This window comes from Ochlerotatus camptorhynchus, unplaced genomic scaffold (assembly GCF_037179485.1).
Source record: "Ochlerotatus camptorhynchus isolate MF236.1 unplaced genomic scaffold, CSIRO-AGI_Acam_v1.1 ptg000008l, whole genome shotgun sequence".
In the NCBI taxonomy this organism is placed as follows: Eukaryota; Metazoa; Arthropoda; class Insecta; order Diptera; family Culicidae; genus Ochlerotatus; species Ochlerotatus camptorhynchus.
The window spans coordinates 3,845,874-3,857,888 of NW_027040500.1; the positions used below are offsets into that span (position 1 = coordinate 3,845,874).

The 12,015-nt window shown below is 36.0% G+C and overlaps 1 protein-coding gene across 3 annotated transcripts in view; it reads left to right on the forward strand.

Moving 5' to 3' along the window:
* Pep (Protein on ecdysone puffs) overlaps positions 1 to 12,015 on the forward strand; it is a 41,177-nt gene that overhangs the window by 12,182 nt on the left and 16,980 nt on the right. The window contains exon 3 of one of the 3 annotated variants that reach the window (XM_065218698.1): positions 1,335 to 1,480. The exons of 1 other annotated variant lie outside the window; for it this stretch is intronic. In XM_065218698.1, coding sequence (XP_065074770.1) covers positions 1,335 to 1,480 — 146 coding nt within the window. Of the gene's footprint in view, positions 1 to 1,334; positions 1,481 to 9,664; positions 9,751 to 12,015 lie in introns of all 3 variants that reach the window. One more of the 3 variants, XM_065218705.1, reaches the window with a different exon arrangement.

A 12,015-nucleotide genomic window follows, 5' to 3' on the forward strand; every position in this document is an offset into this window, starting at 1 on the left:
AGCCGTCTCCTATCATAGAATTCTGCCCCTATCTGATGGTAGTGTTAGCATGCGCCAGTTACGCCAAATCGACGATCAAATGTATTGCTTACAAAAGCTGATACGTCCCTATGAAAAAGTAATCGAGAAATGAACTAACTGTCGAAGATCAAAGTTTACCTTGGCTATGGTGAAACGTATTTGTTTTCTATCGCTGGAGTTTTTTGCACTGCTCTTTTGTAGCGCTACATCATCCGGCATCATCCGAATTAATACTCTGCCAATTAACTTGTTTTCATTTTTATATATATTCAGTAACCGTGTTGAGACCGGGATAGCGATTAAGGTCTTAAAATTTGTAAAGAATGGATTGCGCCCCATTGGTTAAGCCGTTTAACGTGTTGCTGTTATTGTTGTGGAAACTCATTTGGTGAATTCATACTGTCAGTGCAATATCAGTGAAAAACACGTTGGGGAATGGCATCAGAATTCGTTCTTGAAATCGGCTACGGTAGAATTGTCAGCTTAGTCCAACTCCCTAAATGCAAGCTGCTTTATTCATAAAAATGGGAACACAAATGATCAACAATTAAATCGTGCAATCATTAACTCTATCTCACGTGTATTATGCGGATTTCTAGGCGATCGACAAGGGTTGAGTGTATCCTAATATCACAGACCGTGGGATTAACTTAGAATTTGAAACATACCAGCACATTCTTCGAACTCATATTCACAACACGAGATCCATTTGATGATATAATAGTTGATGCAGCTCTATCCAAACCTTCGATTTAAGTTTACCTTTTGGCCAAATTATGATATTCAATTTTCTGATCTTTCATTTAATGTGTCCAACTTACCTAAAACAGATGTACGAACCAGGGAACTGTTGCGTTTTTATAAGTTTCATAAATTTTGATTAGCATTTCCACAATCGAGTTCAGTTTCACTAAGCTAAGCTAGTTTTACGTTACGTGCGTCCATATTACCTTTACTCTAACGAAAGAATGACTGTTACTAATTACTTCGGAAACCTGCTCAATATTTTTAAGTATTCTTCATTCCAAGCACATGAAACATCTCCTCATTTCTTCTACTTTTCCCGATGCTTTTAATCAAAAAAAGCCAAAGCCAGCATTGTGTTCCCAAAGACCAGATCTAGGCGGTGAATCTTCAACCTTTTCCAGCATTAGCTACTCACGCCGAAAATGAAACCAATAGAGTTAATAAGATGATCTGAACACAATGCAGTCAATGCAGAAAACATATGTACACAAAACACAAATGTTGTCCATAGCAAAAACATTTCTTCTATTCTCTTCTCTTCGATGTTTTCTCTCTCTCCCATTCAGAATCGGTACGGCAATAACCGTAAGAATAACGGCCCCCATAAAGGTGGCATTCGTAAACCGGATGCATTCACCCGTTCCAAGAATGTTCTGGCCAAAAATTCCCATAATAAAAACAAAAACGATAAAGATTCGAGCAAGAAAGAGAGGTAAGAGATTTTCAACCATTATTCCAACAACAAACCAAAAATCACTTCTTTATTCGATTCAGCTTTTTATCCTCGTAAGTCTCGAAGCATGCTCTATGCTCCTACCAAATCGATGCCTCCTCGGTTGCAGCCTTGAGTGACTATTTTCTCTTCCAATGCGAAAGCAAAATCGTTCCATATCCTCCTACCTTAATGATGCAGAGTACAACTGAAATCGAATGCACACTATTTTCACACACCTTTCAAGTCAATCAAACTGCAAGTTTCGTTTTCGCTCACATCCATCAATCCAATCGTAAATAATATAGGGGTTGACCCCTCCAGGAACGATACGTACAGGCATCTCACGGTACACCAAGAGAGAAATCGTTTTCCTTTTCTTCAAGATTACCAGAATTGTTTGAATGCTGCCGGAATATGCACCAAAACTTGACTACATTTATTATTTTACTTATTTATTAGACGGTCTTTAGATTTCAGTATGAATAATTCGCGGTTAGATTTGCATTTCCCATGTAGATATCAAATAGCTAATGCGGTCCATTACAGTTTTACCCCGGATTCGCGTACATGACACTTTCCACTTTCATCGCTGATTTCTCACGAATGACAACTCAATAGTACAAATAAACAAAAGAAAAGTCTCCACTGTGATGGAATTGTCTTTTAAGAGGAATAGGCGTTTGTTTGTGAAAAGTGTCATGTACGCAATATCATGGTTTACCTGTATCATGTTTCTATTGGCAGTAGATTTACAGGACGTTGCACAATGCTTTTAATTGTTGGAATACCCAACAATGATATTTGGCGCAAATCCGAAGTTCACTAGCATGGTTAAGCGAAGCATTTTAATAACGAGCTTAATAGACAAGGCATAGAAAACGCATTTTTACATCCTTGAGACTGCGGAAAACTCAATCCGTCCACTTGCGTGTATTTTTCGACAGTTACGTAATCCTTCTTTTTGGTTAGGAACAAACGGTAGGGTGGCAAATGGATTGATAAATACCAGGCGATAAATCAAGCCGAACAATACATTTGGTCCCAAGTAACATCGACAGATTTTATTCATCGTTTATCTCTTTGCATCCTCACGGCCATGTAAATACATTTCCAGCTATTTGCAACACACGGTTCGATGAAAGAAGCTATTAGCTAGCATATAATAAGATGTTAACGAAAGAGAAAGTCGATTCAGAGAATCGATCATTGTTACTTAGGACCTTATACATTATTCGGGTTGAAATATTGATGTGTTAGATAAACGTCTACTGGATGGTAGCCTACGCTATGCGTGACTTCATGGATTGTTTGCATTGCATAAGTGATTGCTGTCATGCCGTCGATAAAATCAATCACTGACCCATTATGCCTCTCGTGGGAACGTTGTTTTAAAGGATGTTTTGTGAGATCATTTCTATATCGGTATCAATTTTAAGGAAACTTGGGACTGCAACCACCAACGCAGCCATTGTAGCTGATTCGCTCGTTATGATTAATTTGGTATTTACAGAGCACGACCTTAGGATGCTTTTTTTATTTCGTGCATGGAATGTGTGTTTTGAGGGAGTTGAGTTTTGTGCTCACAAAATTGACAGTAGTTTAGAGCCGTTGATAATGTCACGCTTTATATAAATTAGGTAGGTGCACTTTCCTTAAAATTACTAAAATGAACTAAGTATGCCGTGTTCAGTGATAATTGCTACCTAATTTAGAAATGTTATTTTGCAACGAATTGATTGTTTCATTTTGTATGAAAAAATAATTCCAAACACTAAGCCGTGCTATGAAAATCTTCTCTGTCACCAAATGTTGAATGAATTGAAATCAAGAAATAGTGCAACACTAACTGACCTTTTAAATGTAGTTTAACTAATGTAAAATGAAAATGAATCAATTACTTAGCTGAAATGTTTACCGGGACTCAAATATCTATCAATGGATCTAATTTTTGGCCTACTAAGCCACTCGCAGTTTATCTTTATTTTTCGCACGGAAATTCAAACTAAATGGAATGTTTCTACTACAAATGACTATTCTACATTTATTTACCTTTCCATATATACCGTTGGATTCAATAAAGAATCACAAATTCAGTACCAACATTTCAAAGGGGCGTAATTGCTTTTGTAAACAATGGCTTTAGACGTCGATTTCTCTCAAATGAAAACCCACCCCTACAAATTACAAATGCTAGCTGATACAAGAAACATTCCTCTGCGTGCTGGTGTCATTCATTTTCATGAGTGAGCTTTAATTCGCGAGAAATCGACAACTAAAGCCATTGTTTACAAAAGCAATTACGCCCCTTTGAAATGTTGGCACTGAATTGTTTATATTTTGTTAAAAATACAACGATATTTACCGTCGATGATGATGATGATGATGATGATGATGATGGCATAAATGAATTCGCTAGGAGTGCTTCATTTGTTGTTTTAGAACAAAGGGTGTAAGTAATCATCCTTAAAGGCTCTATGTGCTGTAGCTTTCAAACTAAAGTACACACTACGATAATATCATGTAAACTTCGGTTTCCTGAGACGGCCCTTTTGGCATACGAATCAGTTGAAAGAAACGAGAAAATCTATTCAATCAAACGTACTCTTCGTCGACTTTAAGATTTATGTTGTAGCTAATGAACTAACGCATCGGGACAAACCTATTATTGATTTGTGCACGGAGAAATCATTGATATTGTTGATCTTTTCTGATCGATAGAACGGAAATGGGTGATAAGATGAAGTACCGCTCTACCCTAGGTCTCCTGTAAAATTAGTTATTTCTAAGTGTGTATCGTACTAAACGTATAACTGAATCGTTATCGCCGAAATCATGTGTAGATTTATTTTATCTTTTCTGCTCGATAGGAGGAAAATGGGCGTTTTGACCTTTGTAATTTTTTACCCTACCTATTGACAATGCAGCTTTTAGACCGTGTTCCATTTGGTGATTTTTTACTTAAATTTGACACTTCAAAAATAAATTACAATGTTTGAAAATCCCTCTGTTGTTGATCATCCGATTTTCGAGAAGGTGTTTGGCCAAATTAACTCTTGGTCTGTCAGAAATAAGCCTGGTACAATAGCACGTTGGTTTGAAAATTTTCCATTTGTCAAACTTAAGTGAAAATTCACCAAATGTAACACATCCTTAGCTGCTGACTTCTGCTTGACCGGGACTACTCAGGGCATTTAGAACATGGAAAATACCTTTCGGACTGTCAACCTTATCTAAGGGCTGTGCAGAAACTAGTTTTTATATCCCTCCCGCGTAGACAATCGTCCACACACATTTTTGAAAATTTGTAAGAACGGTAGACACTTGCCAACCCTCCTTTCTTCTAAAGTGTGTACGTAGTTTATGGACAGCCTTCTACGAGTTAAATTTAACCTGGAAATTGGAACACAGCCTTATTAGTTAGCTACCTAAAAACGTAGCAATATGCTTTCAGTTAAGAAAGCACTGAATTTTATATTTTGGAGGTCGATATTTTAACCTGTACGCGTTTTCAATCCAATTTGCCAAGAGTCGCCCATACACCTCCGATGTGCTTCGCATTCAAATGGTGGAAATTGTGAATGGTTTCTGAAATATACACAAAATTAAAGAGTTAGAATTAAATCTAAGAGTTGTTGGAATTGGTGTGTTTTTTTTTAAATTTATTTATTCATTGCAGTCAATCAGATGTAGAGCGATTTATTGCATTTTATCACAATGTTTGTATTATTATTAAAATTTATGATGCCCGTCTACCTATTTTAAGATGTCCAACCTGAGCTCTGAGTTATGAGATTGATCAAAACTGCACCGTTAGAAAAAAATCATTTTAATTTCTGTGATACATAGCACACTCGTAGCTATTGCAAAATTTCGCGTAAATTTACACGATATTTCATGTAAATTGTAGCGTAATATCTCATAAACCAGCTATGTTCCATACAAGCTTGTGCACAATTTTATTGTTTAGATCAAACGCAGATTTTAGGCAACAGAAATAATTCAGGATTTTGGAAGAGATTTTGACTGGGTTGAGTAATTTCCTTTTATTTTTGATTTGCATCAATCAATGACGCAAACAATCACGTTAAGAGGGCATTAGAGATGGAAATTAATGATAACATTTTTATTTCTGAACTACAATTAGTGTGAACATTTATATCCATAATTTAAATTGATGAAGAGAACTGAATGCTTAATACTGCAAATATTACTTTTAGAAACATGACTGCGGCGGTGACCGTTTTCGGCAACAAAAATAAACAATTTTACGCTTCAACATTGAACTCAATCGATGATTATTTCAAATGGTCCTATCTGCTTTGATCGATTCTCTTCATCGACTTTCTCTTTTCATAACCACTGGTATGCAAACAGATTTCGCGCTAATTCTACCACATAGTTTAATAAAGGAGGTTGTTATCTAGCGTCCAAAACGTCAAATACAACAGGGAAAAGTTTTGCAGCTGTTTTATTGACGAAACAGAAAGTCGATGAAGAGAATCGATCAATGCTGATAGGACCTTTTGAAATGTTTATCTATAACTGTATCTATATCTGCTTGATAACTAAGGGACCATGCACTTATTACGTAAGATTTTTCTAGGGATTCTTTTATCACTGCTCCCACTTAGTAAGATCTAACATCGACCATTAACATGTATTCTGTTGTTGTTGTTGTATGTTGTTCTTCGTAAGAAAATTTATTTTTAAAATTTCACGTAACAAGTGCATGGTCCCTAAGTGATTTTAGTATCAGTTTGATTCACTGTTGTTATGACGGAAAACGCATTTTACCTGCTTTAAGTTGGAATGAAACATACGCACCACATAAATACTACTGAAAATGCGTTGCCACTAATATAGAGATTGCTAAAGTATGATTGTGTCAGTGATTTGTTTTCATCGGGAAAATTTTCCGCTATGAAGTTTTTTTTTCCCGATGAAAACATCTTGCGTATACGTATACGTGACGTAGTGTGCGTACGATAAACGTCAGCAATCTCTATTTAGGATAGCTGTCAGACACGTAGTTTGAAAGGAAAGGCTGCTAAATAGAAACAGGATGCCGACAATAGTCCCACTCACCTGATAGATATAGAGTGTTGACACATTTTTAAACAGCTAAGCAGCCAGAACAAGCACATTTACACAAACAAACGCATTCATATGTGTGTGCTACACAGAAATAATCCACACACAAGTGCGGAAACTACCTAGTTTTCTTGATCAATTCAGACGATCTAATAATAGGCTAATCTAATTATATACCTTACCTCAGTCGGTACAGGCGGAGCTACAAAGCAAAACCATGCAGAAGGTGGCTGGGTTCGATTCCCGGTGCGATCTAGGAATGTTTCGGGTTGGAATATTTTTCGATTTCCCTTGGCATAGAGTATGATTGTACTTGCCACCAGGGCTGTAATATGATCACTCAATGTGCGCAATGTCCTGCTTTTCTGAAATAAACAAAGTGAGAATCAAGCAAACACAAAGTTTGCTGGTCTTTCACCCTGCGCAAGTGTAAAATAGCGGAGAAGAGAAGACGGATACTCACCTAGAAATAGTGAAAGCTCAATGTGTAGCCATCGCTCCGACGACTCCGATGGCTCCGACGCAAAGAGTGCCGCTCAGTGTAGGGTTGAAAATGGGAAACCCAGCAAAAATACAAAATTCTTCTTCGTTATGCTCTTCTTCATCTCCTATTCATGCAGTCGTGGTAAGCAGAGTCTGCAAATATTTCAAAGAAGACATTAGCGCTTGCTGTATTATATTCGCTCCCTGCGCTGCACGGAGTGTACCGCTCATTGTGTGGATCGCTTTCTCACAGATTAGTTGGAAAATAGTGTGCGAAGTAAATGGGAGAACCACACACTCTTTGTCGAGTGTTGTGAGATGCATGCACAAAGTTGATTTGGTAACGCTCTGAGGTGCTTTCCAGCCCTGCTTGCCACACAATTATACTAATGCAAAAATAGTACAGGCATCGAAAGCTCTGGAAGTGCATCTAGAACACTAAGTTGAGTGCACGCAATAAGCTATTATGCGATTGGCAATAAGCTTGAAATGCGAAGAAGAAGAAGAAAAAAAATAATAAGATTTTCATACATCGATTGTTCTTTTTGATTCTGAAATATGATTGCCTGTACAATCATCAACAAGTTCTTTATAGGGGTTACATAGGAAACATTATTGTAAATCATTGAATTGAACTGCAATTTTTTTAAATCTTCATCCACAGTACTCAAACGGTTTCAAATCGATTTCAATAGACTGATTAAAAGTTTGAAATTTTCACCCCCCCCCCCTTCGGGTTCAGAAACGGTTCCAAATCGGGTTTTGATTAGCCTTCCTCAATTTTATTTTTAAAAACAGGACAATTTTTAATGTTCTAATGAAGTATATTATAGTTTAATGCTATGGAACTAACATCCGTAATGTTGCTTATGTTTACATAAATTTTGGAACGGTTTATAAAGGAATGGATTTATGTTTTGCTAATTTTGAGCTCTATTTGTGCTTTAAGTATTTGTGCCATCCTATTTACATTGTAAGTCTCAAATTTTTGCGTGCTCTCTCAAGAGACCCTCTAAAAAAATCGAGTACAGGAGACTAATAGCGCCAAGCACAATCTTTTGTTAAGCTGTGATAGTTTAATGTGAAACCACCAATAAATCTGCTTTCCGAAGAGCAATAAACTATTTAAATTGAGCAATATACTAGTGGAAAGTTGCAATTGAAAATTAAAAAGTTGGAATATATAATATTGTTTTGTAGAACCGCAAAAAACAACACTAAATTGAAAAGTTGCAACAGAAAATTCAGATGTAGCAATAGGAAACATATGTGTGAAGATAATAATGGAAGATAAACAAATCAAAATGAGCACTAGAAAAAGTGCCAATAAAAAAATCAAAATGAGCACGAAACAAATTAAAAATTGAACACGTGAAAAAAAAACATCAAAATTTCCCAATAAAAAAAAACCTTATTGTTATTAGTATGTGTGACCTATATCGAATTCTATGGAGTTTAAATTGATTTCTCGTGCAGTTTCAGAAAAGTTTGTATGTGAGCGTTAAAATGGTCTATAATATGATTATTATAAGTTTTTCTTTTTTCATTAATTCACATTTTATGAACGGCTTTTAATTTCACTCCTGAAAGGTCAACTTAGGGGGCATATTTCATTACGATAATATTTTTCTGTTGAAATTGTATTCATGGGTCATGAAATTATGGACTATAAACTACAAAAACACATTCATAAACATATTAAAATCGAACATTCAAGTTTCAGCGATATATGCATTAACTTCCTTTTTTAAACTTAATGTTGCACAAAATTGCCTTAAAAAAATTAAGTCCCATAAAAAATAGTATCGTTTACACTTAACAACCCTTCCGTAGCGTTGTGGGTAATTTTGCTTAAAATAACTGCAGAAAAAAGCCTAATGTTAAACGACTCTCCTATATGTAGACCCTTAATGGTTTTGAATGGCGTTATTGACAATTGATTATTTTAATATTTTAAGGGTTATTAAAGCAAAGTTAAATAACTTTAACAACTTTTTTTTCGTTAAAGCGAATTCACAGCTTATTTCTGAGACACATAAGTAACGTGTTTAAAGTTTAACGTGAAAATACGTATGAGTATAGCGGTTATTTTTGCATACATTCAAGTCAAGATAAGTAAAGTGGGACTATTTAACGTATTCATGGATTTGGAGTATGTAGTACTTTTATTTACGAATCATCTAATCTTAACACTTAGAGTAACGCATTGCAAACTATTAACGTTCGAAATACCTGTTCAACTAGACAAACATTGGATTCCAGTTTAAGTATCAAAATCTGTAGGTTAGACACTTTAGCAGCTATGTTTCGTTATTACCATCTTCAATCGTTTATGTTGTCAAAGGTTAGCAAGAATATAAAAGATCAGAAAATTAACGGTATCTCAAAATTGTTACTTTCAACAGCCAAATTCTGTTTCCTCTTCCGATACGTTTTACTTCTACCGTTACCCCATATTCGTTTATGATTTCGTACCCCATTTTTGATTTTCCAGTAGTAACGAATTAAGCCTTCCGTGAGATATCCCGTTCTCTTCTATGCAACTTCTACACCAAATTATTATTAATTTGTTCCTATATTTCTCTTTTATCGGTTTGTCCTTTTCAGAATGACTATATGTCAAGGTTAAATCTTGGATATCAAAGACGAAATCCAATTCAGTCTAGTAATAATAATAATAAAAATAAGAACAGGTAATACCAATCACATTAAAAAAAAATACTGTTTCCATCTACATTTTGTTTCCATATAGGTGAAATGAGAAAATAATACGCAATCGCTTCAACATCTCCTATCATACTCACTGCAGCATACAAACTTCATTTTGGCACTTTTTCAACATTTTTTTTAGTTCATATATTGGGCTTTTACGTACCATATCAGTTCTGCAGCTATAATTAATTTGTTTTAAAAGCACTGTGCCTTTTTTTCTCTTTTTCATTGTGTGTATCATTGCAGCTTTTCCATTTACGGCTTCTTAGATCGCGTACTGTATCACGTGTGATTGCTTTAAATTTTCGTTGGATAAATCTTTCAAAAATATCTCATTGCATTTGTGGAAGGTTTGTAAATAACGATAAAGGTTGTTTTCGACTCTGAATCGTTCCAATAAAGCATGTGGCAAAGTTATACCGAGACAAGCAACGAGTAAAGTGTCTCGTATATAGAGACTGCATGTAGCAGCAACACTAATCAAGCTCTAATGTCACTGATCAATCATTCAAGCGTGCTTCATTTCCTCTGCTGTCGAGAGAAGTTTTCTCCTTTCACCAGCACTTCCACACGTCGGAAACAGTTGTTCTGATCCGTTGTCATTAGCGGCGACAGTCGGAAAAATACCGCTTGGTTTATATCCAAAGTAGACTACATTGCCGTCTTTGTCCCGCACTGAACTGATGGTTACTAAGGGAGGACCGTCCGAAACGCACGGTGGGGGGTAAAATGGGCCATGCTTTAGCAACAGAAAACTACAACAAACATGGTTGAAGTTGGGTTGTTTTAACCCATGGGTACGGTTTGGAATGTCCTCCCCTACCCCTTTCCATCCTACCAAGTTTGCATGCATTATAACGAATAGGTGAGACAGTGGGGGAAATCAATACTTTCCCATCATATTCCCGTCGGCATGTTGTACCTTTACACGTAATTATCAAACGTGACATAACTGGAACAACTGATTTCCCATTATTGAAATGGATGGGCCATCAAATCAAGCGATGTCATTTGATTATTTAGCGTTACTGCTCACAAGCAAAACAAAAAAAAGTGCTGAGATCCCTATGGGCTCCTAGTGGCCAAACTGGAAATATTTTCGATATTCCCCCGCGGACAGCCATCAAATGGGTCAGTGATTGATTTTACGCCTTCTATCTTCACCACTTTTTGTTATTTGTGGTACTGCCAATTCAGAGTGAAAATATCATTGCATTTTGCAATCGCAGGATGCTATTGAAGCTGCGGTTGTCGAATAATCGATGAGAGGTACCCCTAGCAACAGTGTTTTGACATTTATGAGTAGTTTCGGTCAGCGTTGAACTAACGAATTACAAGTGATTGAGATGAATAATATTTTGTTGATTAATGGTGCCATCCACCATTTAGTAAACTCTGTTTTGTTAGAAATAAAAATTATAATTATTATATTGAATTGTTGTTCGGGCACTATAATGTACGGGTTTGCACTTGTTGCAACACTATGAGATTTATTCATTCTGTATGCAGCTGGTGTTTGCTTGATTTCATACAGCACATCTTTGATTTTTTGTTGAATGTGTGTGAGAATTGATGTAAAAACTAGTAAACTGATTGACGGCAAATGCATTAAATTGTGAATACGATATTATTATTATTTACCTGGAAAGATATTATATACTTAGTAAAACATGTTTTATTTTTATTTCGCGTACCTCTAAAATAGTATCTCGGGGCGACTCTATTCGCTGGAAATTTTTTGCTTTGCTGTTGTGAGATGCTCACACGCGTAGTAGATAGAAAGAACATTGATGAAGATTTTGAAGATTCCTTGCAAAAAGGTGGAGAGCGATGCGAGTAGATGGATTTAGATGCAAGAGATGAAAAAAGATTTTCCGTAGATTGATTCGCTAGCGTGAGATTTTTCAACCATCTTAAATTAAGATTTAGATGTGTCGCGATAAAGATAAGTTGACTAGGGTATCTGAGGCTTCCAGAAAAACAAACCACGTTAGCTGTGCTTCTAAACAATCGGTTATACAGTTTAGTAGATGGGTATAATCTATTCGATAGTTGCAAATGCACTTTTGTTGTTAATTCTATACGGCAAGCATACATATATTGTCTGACTTCCGACTTTCAAACCTACTCCCGATATTTTCGAAAATCATGAATTTAAAGGTGACGGGCCATCAAATTTTGACGAGTTTCATTACGCAGTTTTGTTTGTAACGTTTAGATATGTTTTCTGACTATTCGGACTTGGA